At 44.3% G+C, this 18,194-nt stretch overlaps 2 protein-coding genes across 3 annotated transcripts in view; one reads left to right on the top strand and one right to left on the bottom strand.

Annotated features, from left to right (window-relative positions):
* The first annotated feature begins 2,163 nt into the window (after nucleotides 1-2,163).
* On the top strand, nucleotides 2,164-12,644 carry SH2D4A (SH2 domain containing 4A). Its single transcript, XM_074903961.1, has 9 exons — nucleotides 2,164-2,362; nucleotides 3,129-3,288; nucleotides 3,811-3,970; nucleotides 6,038-6,103; nucleotides 6,512-6,647; nucleotides 7,886-8,102; nucleotides 8,499-8,629; nucleotides 9,932-10,152; nucleotides 11,666-12,644. Exons 1-9 carry the CDS (start codon nucleotides 2,188-2,190, stop codon nucleotides 11,756-11,758), a joined length of 1,359 nt encoding a protein of 452 aa, XP_074760062.1. The 5' UTR covers nucleotides 2,164-2,187; the 3' UTR covers nucleotides 11,759-12,644.
* A 3,177-nt stretch (nucleotides 12,645-15,821) lies between these two features.
* The window catches only part of CSGALNACT1 (chondroitin sulfate N-acetylgalactosaminyltransferase 1), a 45,702-nt gene continuing 43,329 nt past the window's right edge, over nucleotides 15,822-18,194 (bottom strand). For both annotated transcript variants that reach the window (XM_074903963.1, XM_074903962.1), the window contains 2 exons: nucleotides 17,573-17,654; nucleotides 15,822-17,215 (listed from right to left, as the gene is read on the bottom strand). In XM_074903963.1, the coding sequence (XP_074760064.1) occupies nucleotides 16,932-17,215; nucleotides 17,573-17,654 (366 nt within the window). In that variant the 3' untranslated portion in view covers nucleotides 15,822-16,931. The remainder of the gene's footprint in view (nucleotides 17,216-17,572; nucleotides 17,655-18,194) is intronic.

Below are 18,194 nucleotides of genomic sequence, written 5' to 3' on the forward strand. Positions count from 1 at the left end.
CCAGACAGAGTGAGGAAGGGCACCTCAAGCACCAAGAAGCAGTACTGAAAGAGACAGGGAAAGAAACACAGCTTAACCACTGCAGCTTTGCTTGCTGAAAAATTTAACTCCGCAATATATACCACTCTTGGCTGGGCCATATCCAATACCCTCTCTGCAGCCAAGGGGTGAGGAGGAGGGCTGACATGATGGTGAGGTGAATTCAAGCTGCTCCCCGCTGTATGAAGAGGCAGGGTGCTGGACTTTTGCTCCTGATTTGCACTTCCAGCCCCTCCTGCCAGCCAGAGCCACACATGGCCTCTGCTCTGCTGTAGCAAGGACACACTTACACAATGACTTTTGGCCGTTCTCTTTCCCAAGCACCCCTCTGGCTAGTGAATTGTGACTGTCCTGAAAAGTTTCTGACGAAAAACTAATTCTGCAAATCCAGAGCCAGAAGACAGAGCCTGACCAGCTGGTTGGCCTTTTATCCCCTTGGGCAAGACACTGAGTGCCCTCTGTTTAAGAAAACCACTTGGCATTTGGCCCACACAAACCACAAATTCCCTGCTCACCTGAAGGAAATAAAAGTGTTTCACCTTCCCGCATGCAACATATCTCTTTTATTAAAAGCCTCTTGAAGTTTAGACATGGTGATTAATTTCTGTCAGCCCATGAAAGGTATCTCTGCCAGACCATCAAGCTCAGACCATGCCCAGAGCTACCATCCACTTCAGTTACTGTTTCAGATCCACAAAGTATGCAAGCCTGGTGGTTTCTCCAAACAAAACCCACCCTGGGCTCAAAGAGATTGTAACTTTTTCTACATCCAGAACAACAACAAGTACCTTCTGAAGACATGAGTTTACCTAAAATATGCCCCAAAATGTGTGACCTTCATAACATCCTGTGTTGAACCAATCTTAAAAAACACAGCTCAAAGTTTAAGGGACCTATTTCTGGTTAAAGGCACTTTTCTGACACCCTGATCTGTTTGCAAAAGGCTTCTATTTCAAGTAGTGCTTAGGAGCAGGAGGCAGTGAAGCTTAAACAGCAATCTTCTAGCAGTGTCCCCCAGTTTTGCAGTTTAACAGACAGTTCAGGTACCCCAAGGAATGAGGGTCTGCTCACTAACACCCTCCCTACACAAAGCTCTTCCCTTTCTACAGCTGCCACCCCCATGACTCAAGGAGAGTCCAAGCCCCTTTGGCTGCTGAGCTGAAACAATTCTGCTGTACTCAGAAAGCATTGCCCACATGAGACCACTGCTCTCAAAAAAGCCTCTTTTTTTAAATCAAGAAAGCTATTTGTTTAAACAAAAGCAATACAGAATTGGGATAGCAGATCCATGTTTCTGGAATTAAGTTAACATTTTTAATAGGGAAAAGTACCCAGAGAAACAAAACAGAAATGGGAAGGCTCATCCCCAGCTCCTGGTCCCTGCACCTCCCCGCTGCATCCTGTCAGGCAGGGTGGCCCAGGCCAGGCTCCCGGCGTCAGCAAGATGTGTCAGACTGGGAGCTGCCTCAGCTCCCCATCTGTGACCATCCCAGCTGTCTTTCTTCGAACCAGCTGCACTACTTGCACTTCCTTGAATTGCCGTGAGGCTGACTTTGATGGACAGGAGCACCCCAAAATTCCCACTCCCACCTCAAAAGCAGAGCCGAAAACCCACCCCATCTTTCTTCAGTAAAATGAGGCAGGCTGGGCTTTTTGATCATCAAAGTTTTCCTCTTTGGAAGGAGGAGGAGCCGTCTAGTCATGGGTTCATTGATTCCTTGCCCAGCAGGAATGTTTGCTTGGGCACAGCCAAACCGCACCTCTGATGACTGTAACAGGCAGCGCGCTCTCTCCTTTGATATACTATCAGCTGGGTTTATCAGACTATCAGTACAACCTCCCCTCTGCAGGACTCGTCCCTTCTGGCCAGCTCTCCCTGCAGAGTGGGCACAGGCTGTGTGGGAGCTGAGCTCACCTCTTATTTCAAGGAACCTTAACAGCAGGTTTTAAGCTACTTATTTACTTTTTTTGGTCTGTGCAGGAAGTCCGAGCTAAAAAAAAAAAAAAGACAGAAGTATAATTACTCTGGCACGCCTGCATTCCTGCGCCAGGCTCAGGCGGGGAGGGACTCATTCTTGTCGAAGCCAGGAAGAGGACCTGATCCCTGGAGATCATCACCACAAACGTGTGTAACTGAAACCTGCAGCCATGCTGAAACAGATATTATCGGACATGTATATTGATCCTGACCTACTGGCGGAACTCAGCGAGGAGCAGAAGCAGATCCTCTTCTTCAAGATGAGGCAGGAACAGATCAGACGGTGGGAGGAAAGAGAAGCTGCTGCGGACAAGGCTTCAGCAAAGAAGCCACTGCCAAGAAAAGGTATGTGTCTGCCTGCTGGCTGCTTCCCCCTCTGGCACAGATCTGGCCAAGTCAACTGCTCCCTAGAAATAGGAGGTGATGTGTCCTTAAAGTAATTTCTTCTCCCAGGGACAGATCATAGTCTTATTTCCAAACTGTAACTAAAACCACCTGTAACGGGGTAGTTTTGGCCAGGCACGCAATGGTTTTACTCTCTGGACCAGACACTCTGCCCTTGACCAAATTGCTCAAATCCCCTAGCTGGGAAGACATGGCTTACTTGCCACCAGGAGATGCATGTCAGTAAGATTCCCACTAAACAGGACCTCTGAATCTGTCTATAAAATAACCATGGACTTGTATGTTTGTCCTGGGGCATCAGATCTGCAGGAGGGTTCCCATTGTGCCTTTGGACCTGGAGTCCCCTTGCCAGGATTACACAACATGCTGGCTGCTAGCAGGATAACACTCTTGTCCCAGCTCTCCCCCACCATGCTCTGTTTGCAGGTAGTTCACCCTCACAGTTTGGGGAGGCAGTGGCAAGGAATTAAAGCAAGAAAGGAAACAGGGGGGAGTCTTCTCCCTTGCCCCCACTCAGAAATGCCTCCTTCACTGACCTGGCTTCAGTGCCATGAAATGAAACGGGAGGTGCACGCTGCATCCCAGCCACAGTTTCCCCATGTACAGCTACCATCAGCAGCAGCCAGGAAGGCACAGCAGCAGGACACAGGCTCTGCATGGAGCCACCAACCAAACAGCATTTGCCAAAGAGCTGCTTCTTTTCCAGCCAACGGGAAGTCGGTGACATGGAAGCTCGGTGCTGACAATGATGTCTGGGTTTGGGTGATGGGCGAGCATCCTTCAGATAAATCTTATGCAACGATCTGTGAGGAGATCCAGGCACAAAGAGCAAAGCGCTTAGCGAGAGAGCGAGGCAAGGAGGGCAGGTAAGCACCCTTCAGCTGGAGAACTCGGTGGGCAGACACTCAGGAGAAGGCTTTCCTAGGCACCCAGAGGCTGGAGTCTTCTCTGTAGTGGCTGTGGTTACCACTGTCACACTCAACTTGCAGGCAAAAGGTGCAGGCAAAGGCTGGCTTTCTGCAAGTACACACAATGGTGGCAGAGACCAGCTCCAGCCTGAGGTTTGTCCTGGTTCGCTGAACCTCCGGTAATATGGCTCCTGTGCAGTTACTCTCTGCAGACCACAGGAAGTGCTAACTGCAGCAGGTCGTGAGTTTGGATTGCACTGATTCACCGACAGGTGCCCGTGTACAGCAGGACAACAGTTACTCACCACGAGTCATTAATTTAATTATTCCACCTACCTGATTTGGAGATATGATAGCTACCTGTACACACGTCTCTTGACCGCAGCACTGCTCTGCTCATGTGCAACCTCTTTGCAAGATGCTCAGAGAGCAGAAAGTGAGTCCCTCAGGTTCCTAAGTCTTCTCTCTCTTGCATTTCAGAGAGACTGACTCTTCTGTTACATGGTCTTTACATCCACAACCAGGAGTCCTGGGTGAGACAGATCTTTACAGGAATCAAAAAGGCGCTGTGGAGGAAATGAAGGAAGGTGGGAGAAAAACTGCTGCGGCTACAGCAGGGAAAAGCCAGGAGCTCACAAAGGTAGTTTTCCCCCTTTTCTCCATAAGTATCAGAAATGCATGCTTTGAGATCTAGGAAGGGCAGCAAGTCTTAGTTGCTGTAAATAGAAATTTGAAGAAGGAAAAAAGCCAGCTAACTGTTAAGGCTTTTCTGTAGTCAGAGAAGACATGTTGTTACATCCTTCCCTAGGATAGGCCCAGGGCTATTCTCAGCTGGGATAGATCTGCTCTGTACCAATGGATAAATTACTCTGAATTACTTTTCTCTCATTTTCTGTGAGTAAAATAAGGGTCATGGAACTTTTCCTCCTGCTCTGTGGCTGGTTTGGATGACTTTTGGGGCAAGACCAAGGAGGCTGTCCCAGGATCTGTACATGCAAGGTCATGGCCCTCAGACAAATCATCTGCAGATGAAGATAATTTTACCAGCATCCTTTGAAATGCATATTTTAAGTTGGGGTTGGTTTTTGTTTTGTTTTTTTTTTTCCCTAAAATAGTTAGAAAATAATTTATGACCTTGACATCATAGGACAACTCCAAATGCAGTAGCTACAGTGTCTGTTTTACTGTGGTGTTTCATTACAGAATTATTTTTCTCCAGCAATACATTTCTAGTTTTTAACTGCCTACAAAAATCCATTCCCAGAGAACTGAGAAAAAGATGAGTTAAATTAGCTGCCCGTGCAACCAAAATTGAACAGAAGGAAGAGAACACCCTGCCAATTTAATGGGAGAAGTCCAATTTCATTCAGCAGAGTTTTCATTCAGCCTTTTGCTGTTAACTTGTATGAGTGGATTTTTTTTTTTTATCATACAGCTACTCTGTATTTCAGAATAAAAAGCATGATAACTGAAGGCTGGGTTTTGGCAAAGCACCTCTCCTGCTGCTACCAAAATACTGAAAGAAATTTGGAGTGGCTGTCTCTTTTATCAAAAACCTCTGAGTCACACGGGATTTTTCTGAGCACTGTTTGCTGAGGTTGAGCAACTATGTGGGAGATTTTTTTTTGTTTCAAAGGAAGCTATTAGTCACAGCAAACAAACAAAAAAAAGGCAAAAAACCCTCCAAACCAAAAATACCACCACTACCAAAAAAAAAAAAAAATCTAAATTCCTTTCAAAGTCTTGTGCATAGAAATAGAGGGGAGGTTATAAACTTTAATATTGTTTTCTGTCATTATATTATTAGTAATTTTTCCCAGGTTTCTGGAGGTTTTGCTATGAGGAGGAGGGAACCGGACTGAAGACACCTGTTGCATTTTCTAGGCCCGGAGAGAGACCTTTCCTCACCTCCCTCATTAAAGTGCTTTCTCCAAGATCTAGTTCCCAATTCATTTGAGGGATCCGGGCATTGTGCTTTGTCTGCTGCAGGGAATGGGGACTGATCTAAGAAAGCAATCTGCTTCACACACTTTTGAAGTTCCTAATTTCCTGTCAAGGAGAGAGAAATTGGAAAGCCATGTTCATATTAAATATTAGCCAAGTAGGTGATGGAGATAAAACGTGTCCTTGGTAAGCGGTGTAGTACAGTTAACTCATTACTCACTGTGCCATGGGAGACAAGCTGGGTCCAAGAAGGAGGTGGGTGGGTGTTTGCTCAAAGACAGGTCTAACTGTTGGTCTTCAAAGGCAGGTCTCAGCTAGCAGCTGCTGCCAGGGTAGCTAGACTGGTTTGCAGGGAAGCACAAACACGAGATATGTAGCTAGCTGGGTCAGTTTGACAAGCGTGGGTTTGCAGCATTCCATCCACAGCAACACACAAGCACATGCAGGTAAAGCTGTGGACAGCAAGTTCTGCTAGAGCTTGCTTTAGAGGGAGGGAGGGAAGGGACTGCTCCCTGGGAGCACTTGGGAGCATAGCTTAGCAAATCTAGGTGTGTTTATGACAATCCTGATAGCCCTGAGCTTTCCTCCTGTGGCATATTAGGTCTAATACAATGAAAAAAGCCAATGTTTGTCAGAGAAGACTGGCAAAATTTGTTAACATAAATGCCACATCTCTGCTTCTGCACTAAATACATATTGCTCCCAAAAAAATCAATGGTCCTAACACCACATTTATATCTTACTGCTCTTTTCCTCTCCCCAGAAGGAAACCAGAGATGTTCACCAGATGCTGGCAGATTGCCATGTGAGGAAACATGGCTTCCAACAGGTAAGTGGCAACCTAGGATGCTCCTAAAACATTGAGTAGGACTTAGACTTTATCCTAAAGCCCCAGCCAGCCTCAGAGCCTTATCTGACCCAAGAACGTCCTCCCTCTTGGACCAGTTTTATCCAGCATTGCCACACCCCTCATGTAGTGTGACAATTTGGAGATGACACAAAGCAGGCCAGGCTGGCAAACTGGGGAGAGGCACAAAGAGATGTCCCTGATGATTTCTGGTAGACTGTTTTCCCTGACTTCCTCTGTTGTCACCTGCAGTAAAGACAGAGGGTCTGTATGTTGTTGGAATCAGAGGGATTCACAATAAAGAATGGAGTTCCCAGTATTTCAAGGCTAGCTAAAAAGGAGAGTTAAAATTAGGCTGGGACAAAGCTGAACATACTGTTTCTTTCACAGGTGAAGGAAGCACAGAGGAGAAATTCAGAAGAGACCACAGCCCCCCAGGAGGCAATACCACAGAGCCACCCCAGCTTGGAGAGCCAGCAGACACTGCAGAAATCGGATGAGAATGAGCCTGAATGGCAGGAATCCTGTAAGATTTTAGGATGACCTTTTCCTATGGGGCTTGAGAAATCCTAGAGCTCTGTGGGGTCATCTCAGTCCTCCTCCTCCCACAGTGGAACTGAATAACCAGTCAGCAGGTGGAGAGTACTGTCAAGAAGTACAGTGCTGCATTATCAGAAATATTTCTGAGTCCACACAGCAGTGAGACTAGAGTTGGGCAGGGAAACAGAAAATTTTTCTTACAGAAACTATATTAAAACAAGCAACAAATAGGAACCACATGAGTATAGCCAGGATAATTAATTTTAAACTAGAAGGTGGCCTTTTCAAAGACTTTGCAGTAACCATTGTTCTTGAAGACAAAGATAATGGGTGACAGGGACTAACTAAAAAGGGCTTGCTGGTCGTCCAAGCATGACCCCACCTAAGCAGAGCCCTTCTGCACCATCTCATGTAATGAATCCCAGCGATAGGAAGGAAAACGGCAAACAGTATGAGACTTGCTGTAGCATCCATCACTGCTGTCAAATAGTTCCTGAAGGAGAACCTTATGCATCTTTTTTCCCTGGTTCCTTCCCTGCTGTTCAGCAGATGGCAATGCTGTACTATCAATTGTTTCCACTACAGGCCAGGGTTTTTATTTTTATTACTGATAAAAAAAATAAAAATATCTGAAGTTGATTACAAAAGCAAGGAAAGAACTAGCCTAACTCAGACTGACTGGAGAGCTGGTTACTCCAAAAGACTCCAGAATGAGCTAGACCTAGACAATTAAGGCAGTTTTACAACAAAAAAAAAGCCAACCCAGCCAAGTTCTCCACTTTCTACAACACTTTCAGCAAGACTCCCTCCAAACCTCAAAAAATGATCAGCACTTTCAAGGATTGATTTAGGGTCATTTCAGCAGTTTCTATTCCATATGCTCTCCCCTGCCACTGGCTGACATGAAAGTCCCTACAGAAATCTATGTCTGAACAAGAATCAGCATCCAAAACAAAACCGGGTACTCTCTGTGTACAAAGGGACTTGGTGTCCACAAAGAACTCAGATTTTTAATCTCCTGAAGGAATAAAAACTGGACCCTGCTAAGTAGCAGATACCCAAAAAGTGATGGGAGACATGTGGCAAATGGTCTCACAACTGAACGCATCTCACTTTGTGAAACAGGTTATTCTTCCACTTCATCAAGCAGGAAGATGGCCAAAGGGCAGCAAGCTTAAAACTTGCCTGCTTGTTCGCTCCTGTAGGACTCCTTTTCTGTTCCAGTGCGGAAATCCAAGGCAGCAGATGAGAAGAGACGCTCCCTTGCACGGCAAGCCAGGGACGACTACAGGAGGCTTTCGCTGCAGGGCATCCACAGAGGGAAGCAGGCAGATATTTCCAAGGGTGCAACAGCAGGAGATCGGCGACCACTCCTATATCCACCTCTTCCCCCCAAGCCTAAACTTCTACCTCCTGTGATGGCAAATGGGAGAGCAATTAGGTAAGGAAATCCCTGTGCACAGTGGAGGGGAGAAGGGATGAAGTTCTTCTGCTCTAGCATGGGATGGTTAAGATGGGAATCTTGCTTTCTTGTGTGAAGGAAACACCCGCAGGGAAAAATACAGAGCCTAGGCTGTATTCCAGCCTAGGCCTGTGGTGAGGCTTATTTGTTGATCCCTGGAGGGTAACAGGCTTATTTAGCAGCGCATCCTAAACCTAGAGTGCATACATCCTCTATGCTAGGTGTCCACTGAAAACCTTAATATTGCTGACAGCTGCAGAAGTGTAAGCCTTCTGTTAGAGCTGTTCTTAACATCCTGAAAAAAAGGTAAGTCCTGCCAAAGACTCAGAAGCTGTCATTTGAACTTGATGCACAAACCACGGTCTTTTCTAACAGAAAAGAGGGAGTTCAGAGGACAATCTCCAATTCCACTGAAGAAAACATCATCAGGTGGTTCAAAGAGGAGCAATTCCCTCTTCGAGCTGGCTATCAGAAAACCACAGATATGATAGCGCCTTGGTTCCATGGTGAGTCCTGAGCGTTTCTGCCCCAACCCAACTCTTTACAGCATTGTTTCTGCTAACATGGCTGCTGCCACAGGGTGGGCCCAGGAGCTTTTCAAAGGTGGCTAGGTTTTCCATTTTAAATATCTATGAGTGTAGTTTAAAATCCTTTAGCATTATGACAAAAGGCAAGCTAAAGTGTAAGAACAGAGGCCAGATCTTCAAAATACCCTGTATCTCTGTGCCACTCCTGCCTCCCTGTACTGGATGCATGGATGCAAGATGATCAGAGGGCTGAAGCACCTCTCCTGTGGAGGCAGGATGAGACAGTAGTGTTGTTCCGCCTGGAGAAGAGAAGGCTCCAGGGAGACCTTATAGTGGCCATCCAATACCTAATGGGGATCTACAAGAAAGATGGAGAGGGACTTTCACAAGGGCATGTAGTGATAGGACAATGGGTAATGGCTTTAAACTGAATGAGGGGGGATTTAGATTAGATGTAAGGAACAAATTCTTTCCTGTGAGGGTGGTGAGGCCCTGGCACAGGTTGTCCAGAGAAGCTGTGGCTGCCCCGTCCCTGGCAGTGTTCAAGGCCAGGTTGGACGGGGCTTTGAGCAACCTGCGCTAGTGGTGTCCCTGCCCATGCCTGCCCATGGCAGGGGGGTTGGAACTAGATGGTCTTAAATGTCCCTTCCAACCCAAACCATTCTATGATTCTATGGTGAGACCCTGGTAACTGTTTGGACCAGGGTGAGAGATCTGGGCACAACTCATCCCACTCATCCTTGGCCCCAGGTCATCCTCCCTCCATACATGCTCATCACCCATCACCTTTCCATCCAGTTTCCAATGGGTTATTATGATCCCACCCATCTCCCTCGCTTCAGAAACCCCTTCCATCCCAGACTGCAGCAATGAAAGCATTATGCTATTGTAACTGGGCTTTCAATGCTCGCATGGCTTTCTGACAGGACCTGTGATCACTGTCTGCACAGCCCTGCTGTACTGGAATCAACATACAACACACTGCAATGTCATTCTCTCTCATAACACAGAAACTGTCCTTTTGAGCCCTACATGTTTATCATTCACAATGGGCCAAGTCTGGAACAGTTAACATAAAACACAGTTAGCACGTGGCCATAGTCTGCTACTAGCAATGACAGTACTGTTCTTCCTAGGCTACTGGGCAAGAAAACAATGCAAGAGATGGAAGTGCTGTGGACTGGTTTTAGAACAGTAAAGCAGATTTCTTGTGAGAACTGTTCCATACAGTCCTGTACAAATGCTTTGCTCCCTTCAGTTCTGTGTTTTGGTTTTGAACAGGTATCCTAACCTCTAAGAAAGCAGAGGAGCTTCTGAATAAAACAGTACCGGGGAGTTTTCTGGTTCGGATCAGTGAGAAAATCAAAGGCTATGTGCTCTCCTATCGGTCTGTGGAAGGATGTAAACACTTTCTCATTGATGCCTCCAGTGATTCGTACAGCTTCCTTGGAGTAGACCAGCTACAACATTCAACACTGGCTGACCTTGTAGACTACCACAAGGTGAGCATCTAGCAACACATTCATCAACTGTTTAATTGCCTCATGGCACTTCAAAATAAGAAGGAATCGATTCAGTTCTTTTAAAGTAGGTAACTAGACTCATTTTAGCTGCTGTTGGGTATCCTGTGTGCTGCTCCAGAAGGGTATGCCAGCCTGATGGGTACAACTCAGGTGACCTAGCACATCCCAAACATCTTAAACCTGACCCACTCCTCATCTAGTGTGCAGAACACCTTGCACACAAGGCTCAAGTTACTTACATGCTCATTAGTAGAAATGCTGATAAGGTGAGAAGTGACAGCATACTCTGGCAGCCTTTTTTTTTTTTGGACTCTCTCTGTGGTTGTGGGGTCCTGGCAAGATGGGTAAACAGAGAATCCTGCCTGCCACCAGCTCCAACATGAAAGAGAATAAGGTATCTGTAATATCAAAGCAGGCAGGGTGTGATACTGAGCAAAGATAAAAAATAGAAGGGAAGGAAGAAGGTTGGCAGGTTCTTGCAACAATAACTGCAGTGTTTACTAGCACTTGCCACAGTTATATGGGCTCCAAGGAGGGCCGGATGGACTGTTCATTCCTTTACTGTAAGATTTGCCCAGGGACAGGACAATCATTTTGCCTAAAGGTTCATTTAAAATCTGTGTTTCTTTTAAATAAAAAAAATTGGACATGAGGAAAATACCTATGTTAATTTGCTATATGGAGCTCTACCTAAGCTACCTGACCTTGTTTCTTGCTTGGGTTTCACAGTGCAGGCTAAAATTGTTGAAAGTGGGAGCTATACAGCTATTGGCACCAGAGCCAGAGGATTTAAAGCCTGTCTGTGCATATCTATATTAAAGATAGAGCCATGCCCACAGTCTGCAAAGAATCCTACAGATCTCCTGCACTACAGCAGACGTGGGCAGGGTGAACCCACTCTGCTGAAGTGCTCTAGTGGGTTCTGCTTACCACCCACTAGGTGACCGTGAAAGAAGGCAAGTTCCCACCCTGCATCTGCTACTAGGGTGGAGAACGGGATGGGAAGCAGAGACTTTACTCAGGGACTTCACTTGTTAGAACAGGGCTTGCCTGAGCAGAGGGCATGTGCTCGCTCCAGCATCCAACCTTGTCCCTCCAATGCAGCCAGGAGCACGGCCCACAACCACCCTGTCCTGCTTACCTGCATGCCGCACCGTCCTCACTCCAGCCCTTTTTAGGCAGGGCAGCATTTCATGCCATAGAAGCTGCGGTTGCCTACGAGACGAGCACAGCTCTTTCCGAGAACTGCCAGAGTCATATCACTGGCTTACCACACTCTGATAGAGCACAGATGTTGTTTTATGAAGAGAGAGGCCAGCCATGTGGGTCCTTCCCCAAGCACTTCCCCGGGGCACTGAGCTGTATCGCTCAGTGGGATGAACAAGTCCACACCGTAACAGAGGCGGCGGGACTGCTGTCCGCCCCATGGTGTTGTGATAGGTGGGTAGTGCCTGTTTGAAAGGTGGTGTCTGACCATATTCTCTATCAACAGGATGAACCCATCACTTCCTTGGGCAAGGAGCTGTTGCTTTACCCATGTGGCCAAGAGGACCAAGAACCAGATTACATCTCTCTCTTTGAGTGAACCTCCCGGTCTTGCTATACAGTCCCATGCCTGTATTCACAAAGACTGAACTTCGAACTGGAGCTGCTGTTGCTTACCTGAAACGGTTGCCATAAGTGCCTCTATTTTATATCCCTCACAACAAAGCAGTGGGAGGATAAGTACTGTTTTGGGCTTGTCATATCAATCAGGTTAAAGGATTTATGAGCCCAACAAGATGCAAAGCACCTCTATGTATCCCACACAATAGAGTGAATGAGGTGATGAAGTAATCAGTTGAACAGGGAGGTAGTGCCACATATTTTCAGTGGGTTTTTGCAGATTTTCTGGGGGACTTCTGTACTTGAGCTGCCTTTTGTTCTTGAATGCAAGGTAGTGTGCCATCTGTGAATACTGATTAGTATCTACAGTTGGATGAGATCATACCTTCCTGAAGACACAAAACAATTTAGAGAGGTGAATTGCTCTTTATATAGTAATTTGCATAATGTGAAGCTTAATCCTGTAAAATACTATGTCCTTGGAATCAAAGATGTTCAAGCCAAACAGCCAAGCAAACCCTCGGTGCCTTTCAGTGAAAGGTGTCCTCTCTGAAGAGGGATTTTCATGAAAAGTGCATTTTTTAAACACCTTTAGCTTCTGAATATAGATCCTTGCTCTTTTAAACTGTATTTAAATCCCACACTGCCCTTTCTGCACAGAGAAGGATTAACTTTTTGAAAGGTAACGAAGAAGGGATACAGGAGTATATATGAAAGATTAGCACATGTACAGAGCCTAAAAAAATGTAAGAAGCAGTGCCTATATCAGTATTAGTACAGTTTACAGAAGACTGTTTGCCAGTAAGGTATGCTATTTTCCAAAATGGAGCTATTTATTGCAAGTTGTGTCCAGGTTACTGAGATGCATCTGGTGTAAACTTTAACATAGAACTTGTTCTTTCAACATCATGTTCTCTCTTTGTATCTGTTACACTGGTCTTTAAATACAGAATTCAGAGTATTGGGAGAGAGGCTGGACAGAAACACATCACAAATTAATCCTCACCCAGATTCCCTCATGTTGTTGCACATGACAAACTGTACAGCTGAGGGTTGTGGTGCAAATCACAGATGATTCAGAGATTGCATTCAGAGATGCAATCCTCAAATAGTGAACAAGAATCAGTCTTGTTTCAGTTGTTTACCTGTTCTCTTCTTTCTGTTGGATCAGGGCCAATCTGCTTAACCTGCAGAAGCAGTCAAAAACTTCAGTCTTATATTGATCTGTGTTTTGCAGAATACAGATTAAAAGAAATAGTTGTAATCATCTGGTCTTAAAATTTACAACTCTGCTGATAGGTGGTTTTCATACAAGGAAAGAGGAGATAACTAGGTAAAGTCTTAATGTAAAGTGAGATTCTGAAATAACAATACTGGCAGAGCAAATGACTTAAGGAAATTCTTGAGCACTATATCACACATATCAAAGAGATTTTCAACATAATCTGCATCAATCTTGAGGGTGCTAGATTATTTGTAGAGGAAAAAAAATCCCACCTCTCCTCTTAAGGAACTGTTTCTTTTGAAAGATAGGGCCAAAATAAAATGTCATTCAGAGATCCTAGAAAAAAAGTTAACACCTGTTCTCATGTGAAGAACATGCCATAACTGTTGTCCTGCTGGAGACAAATCACAAAGTGTTTTGTATACCTATAGGCTGGTAAAGACAGGGGACAAAGCCTCCTTTAAAAAGACAGTTTGAGAGGCAGGGTGTTAACTTGCAGAAATAAGGTGCAGATTGATCTGGCATGGACACAGCAGGACATGATCGGTTTTAGCTCTAAATTTTATAGTGGAATTCCTCAGGGTTTGACCTGCTGACCAGTGGGCTGGTAACTTCCCATACCTTCCTATTATAACTATTTATTTGCAAATGTTGGCTCCACGGAAAGCCACTATCAGTGTTCACATCTATCCTGCATGCTTGAGAATCATGCCTCAGTTTTTTAAAGACTCCCAGCTTCACTTGTCTGCTGTGAAGGAAGAAACATGAAGTTTTATACCTATACATCTAGATTGCTGCACTGACTGTAAAGGCAGCATCCCTGCCAGAACAGATGCCCTCAAGACTGGCTCTTCTATTGCTCTGAAATCTCATCACTTTGAAAGTCTGTGGAGCAACGATGATTTGTAGTGGTTGGGAATCAAGGGTGCTGGCTTGCCTTGGGGAGATTCTCTGTAGAATCTTTCTTTCTTCAAGCAATGCTGTGCAAGGATTACAAGAGTAGTCACATTTGAAAACTGCTTGCTGGAGAGATTATGACATTGGGGAGGATATGGCAATTTGTTTTGCCCCATGCCCCTATGTCTTTAGCCAGAGCCTGCAACAGTCATAAAAAATTAAAGCAAGGAGTCCCATATGGCCTCTCCGTCTACACAGGGTGATCTTTATTCCTTCCCCAACTAACATCCAGTCAGTTGCAGTTCTGAGAAAGATCACAAGCTGTTTCTGGGACAAGAAAGGTAGAGAGCTGCCTGGCAAAAGCTATGGTTCTGCTGACTGGAAGACCTGTTACAGCTTCACTTGGCTCACAGAAACTTATCTAACAGCAGCTTCCCTTTCTCATGTTGTTCTTCACCTCTCACATCAGTGCAGTCTCCACCTTTAAGAGCCCTGCCAGACTTCTGCTGTGATTAAATTCTCCTACACATCACTGAGGTGGCCAATGACAGCAGGCTGGTTCTCTCCATCATTGATTCAATCTCACCTCTTGCCAAACTGGTTTCTGCAGCCAGGGAACAGGAACTGCATAGACTGTATTATTCCTGGCAGGAGGAACAGCATCTCTGTGGAAAAGGACATGCAAGAGAATCACAAAGGTGCTATTTAAAAACGTAACTTGTGATAGTCTGACAGAGGCTGGATGATGTGCTTGCTAAGGCACCCAAAGTAATAAAGTGTTGAATTTACAGGTGCCTAGTACTTAGAACTAGAAACTCATATAGGTTTGAAGGGACCTCTGAAGACGACCTATTCTAGTCTTGCTCTACAGCTGTGGTCAGCCTCAAAGTTACATTAAGCTGCTGAGATCTTTGGGAAACCTAAGGGAAGATAATGAAAAAACATCATAGAAATAGTTAAAGCTAGGCTTCAGGCAGGTTATGATTACGAAACTTTCATAATATACACCACTCCATTTCAAATCGAGGTTAAGTGGCACTGTAGGAACAACTATCACCTTGGAGCAGTTCAGTTACCATAGCTCTCATACGCATTCCACAAGCCATGCCTGTCTCCTCCTACTGCATAGTATTTGTGGCTACTCCATCAAAACAAAGCCCTTTATAAACAATTTATCAAGTATTCTGGGAACAAAAATGTTCTTTGGAGGACCTACTTGAGTCTTTGCTGACTTTTTATGGTAAGTGATGTATTTAGGGTTTGGGTTTTTTAAGCACACAGAGTTTCCATTCTTTTTATACTTTTGCAGTGGTTTTGGCCATTTGGTTATCCACAAGGGAAGAGCAATGCCGGTCATTTGCCTTCAACAAAAGACAAACACATGTAAACATGTGTCAAGAGAAAAGGTACTTACAATAGTATGGTCTCTGTCTGCAGATTCTGCATGCAATGCTTTCAAAGAGGTCCATAAGTGTGCTTCCTACCACACAGTGGCCCGACAAATAGCATTTTATTCATTGTTCAGTGCTATCTTCTATATTTCTTCCCCCAGATTTTACAAGCCAAAACCCAAATTAGAATCTGGTTTCAGACTGCTTTGAATTAATCTGAAGCTATAAAACAAAGAGACCTCTTGGAGAAACAGCATTTAGGTAAGCAAATGGGATTTCCAAGCCCATGCAGTTTTTGTTGGCTAGTATACATTAAAATGATAAACAGCAATCAGCATTAAAAGAAAATGCTTTATAAGAGCAGTAACTCCTGCTTTCAAGAGTTTTAGGCAATTGAAAAAAGATCTATTAAGAAGGAGACTAATTTTTAGGATGCAACTGTAATTATCATAAGAGAATTTGCAGGGTCCAGTAATCCATCACAAAAATTTATTTTGTTAATTACAAAAAGCTTGCTATGCCCTGGGAAAGATTCTGTATTTGGTTTAGAAGGAATCCTTTGGTATAAAGTCAGAAAACGTTCATCAGTTTTGGTATCTGACATTCAGAGTTTAAAGCCTCCTGCTAAATCAGTACTGCAAGTTGATAGGTATTTCCTTTTCTTCACCATGGTAAAGCTTCTGCCTTCCAGCACCCAGGTTATATAGAAAAATCATTTATCTGAACCCAGTTCTCATCCACAGGAAGCACAGATCTGCAGAGCATTTTCCAAGTGTCGGAAGGCTGTAATACCTCCTAGTAAGGCTAGAAGTAGAAAACCTGAAGTATGACAAAATAATTCGCAAGAAAAACCAACTTCATTTAAAAATACGTCTTTAGATACTTACAGTATTCTAAAGCAGAAATACACCATCCGATTCATGTGATACAGACATGGCTCATTGCTTTTGGTTCACTGTCCACAGAAGAGAACAAACACTACCCTCCAGTGTTTTTGAAACATCACACTTTGACAGGTAGGGCTTTCTCTTTCCTAATATTCAAAAGGACTTTCTGAGATGACTCTTCCCTCTGAATGAACTGGAAATACACTGTCAGTGTACTGCTGCTGTCCCCCCAGCCCAACCCCTTAAGGGAAAAAGATTTTTGGTCACTCCAGCTTAACCATGATTAAAAATTGGATGTCCTTCTCAGAGCAGGAGCTCTGTACTTACGCAAAAGTAGCCCTTTTTAAATGTCAGGTTAGATGTAGAAAATAACTCATTATTACTGGCCCACCAAAGGGTCATTCCTTTAAATAACTGTACACATCTTACAAGCATTTCTGTGGAAGAGCACATCCATTTGTTATTGTGCATACCACACTGGCATTTATGTACTGTTCATTGTCTCCATGATCTTGAATCTAATCAAGTGTTCAAGTCTCCCCCAGAAGCAAATGCTGAACAGTTGGGCTAATGGAGTACTTGAAAAGCCTGTTAAGAAAAAAAACAGAAGCAGCACTTTCCCTCATCTTCTTTTGGTGCCATCCTACTGGAATCTCCATCCTCTTTCAGTTTTACTCTTCTTTTCTTGTTAGCAGCTCTTTTCCAAATCACCTTATAGTCCAATTCAGAGACTTTTGGCCTCCTTTTCTGGCTTCATGTCTTCTTACTGCTCAGTTTCTGTCTGTGCAGGTGTGTCTCAATTTCTTGCTTGAAAACAAGCATACCAAGCTGGCCATGAGAAGCCTCATTCATGGCCTTGGACTGCATGCACATTTTGTACTGCTCTGGTGTCAGCTCATCCAGACATTGCTTTTCATGCCACAGATGGAAAAGACCCCTGACAGGCGTTCGGATCACGATGAGGTTGCTGTGAAGGTATTTGCGATACAGATGTACATCTTCACCACCCCAGCCTTTAATGTCCAGATCAAAGCCACCTGACACAAACAAAATCCAAAACTAGAAATATATACTAGCAAACTTAATGCTTATAATTGCACTACAGCTGTTCTCTGGCTCCAGTCAACCCTTTAAAACAGCCATACTTTCTGCCAACACCAAAGGGTCCAAATTTCTTAGCTTCAGGTATTTCACTGTCAGACAAAATCGCTTTATTTGTACCAAACAGTGCTTAGATTCTGATAACCTTTATGGCACTTAGCAATAGTCTGATAAACTTACCAGAGCACTGATGGAAATTAGAGGCATAGGCACACTGGCCAAGAAAGGGAAGGTCATCACAATTTTCTATATTTCAGTTAAAAGGCAGACATATTGGGGTGTACTTTTCTTACCTATGTTGATAAAATCAGATCTGTACTGGCAAGTCATCCCAAAACCAAAGTCTCTCCAAAATCCAGTTTCTTTTTTAATAATCTGCATGGAGGGAAAGGAATGTTTATATAGGAGCAGAAATGCTTTCACTGTGAGCAGCAGACAAATCCCTGAATGTGGTCAGAATTAGGAGAAACTGTGTTTTATTCTTTCCCATGTAAATCCATGTCTGATCCTGAACCAGTTTCTGTAGATACTCATTGCATGTTTCTGCCCCCCAAAACCAGCCATGTCATTAGCTATTATAGATAAACCCCTGATCTGGAATGATCAGATTTCACTCTACTCCTGCTGTTGTAGACCAAGTGGAGCAGTATCACATCACTCTCTGGAGTTTGCTTCTTCACAGGCAAAACGACCTTCAAAATCGTTAGTTTCTGCAGGATTCAAATCTGATGTAAGAAGCATACTGGTAAACCAGGGAAGCCAGACTCTGCTGTAGAGCAGATGGTAGCATCTGGATTGTGGAGCACAAGAGCTCTGGAAGAAAACTGTGGTTCTGATCTGATCATACAACTGACAGCTTTTTGATTGCCTTAATTTTGACAAAAGTTAGGAAAGTGGTAAGAATAGTTTTCCACT

Source organism: Athene noctua, chromosome 4, assembly GCF_965140245.1.
Source record: "Athene noctua chromosome 4, bAthNoc1.hap1.1, whole genome shotgun sequence".
Lineage (NCBI taxonomy): Eukaryota > Metazoa > Chordata > Aves > Strigiformes > Strigidae > Athene > Athene noctua.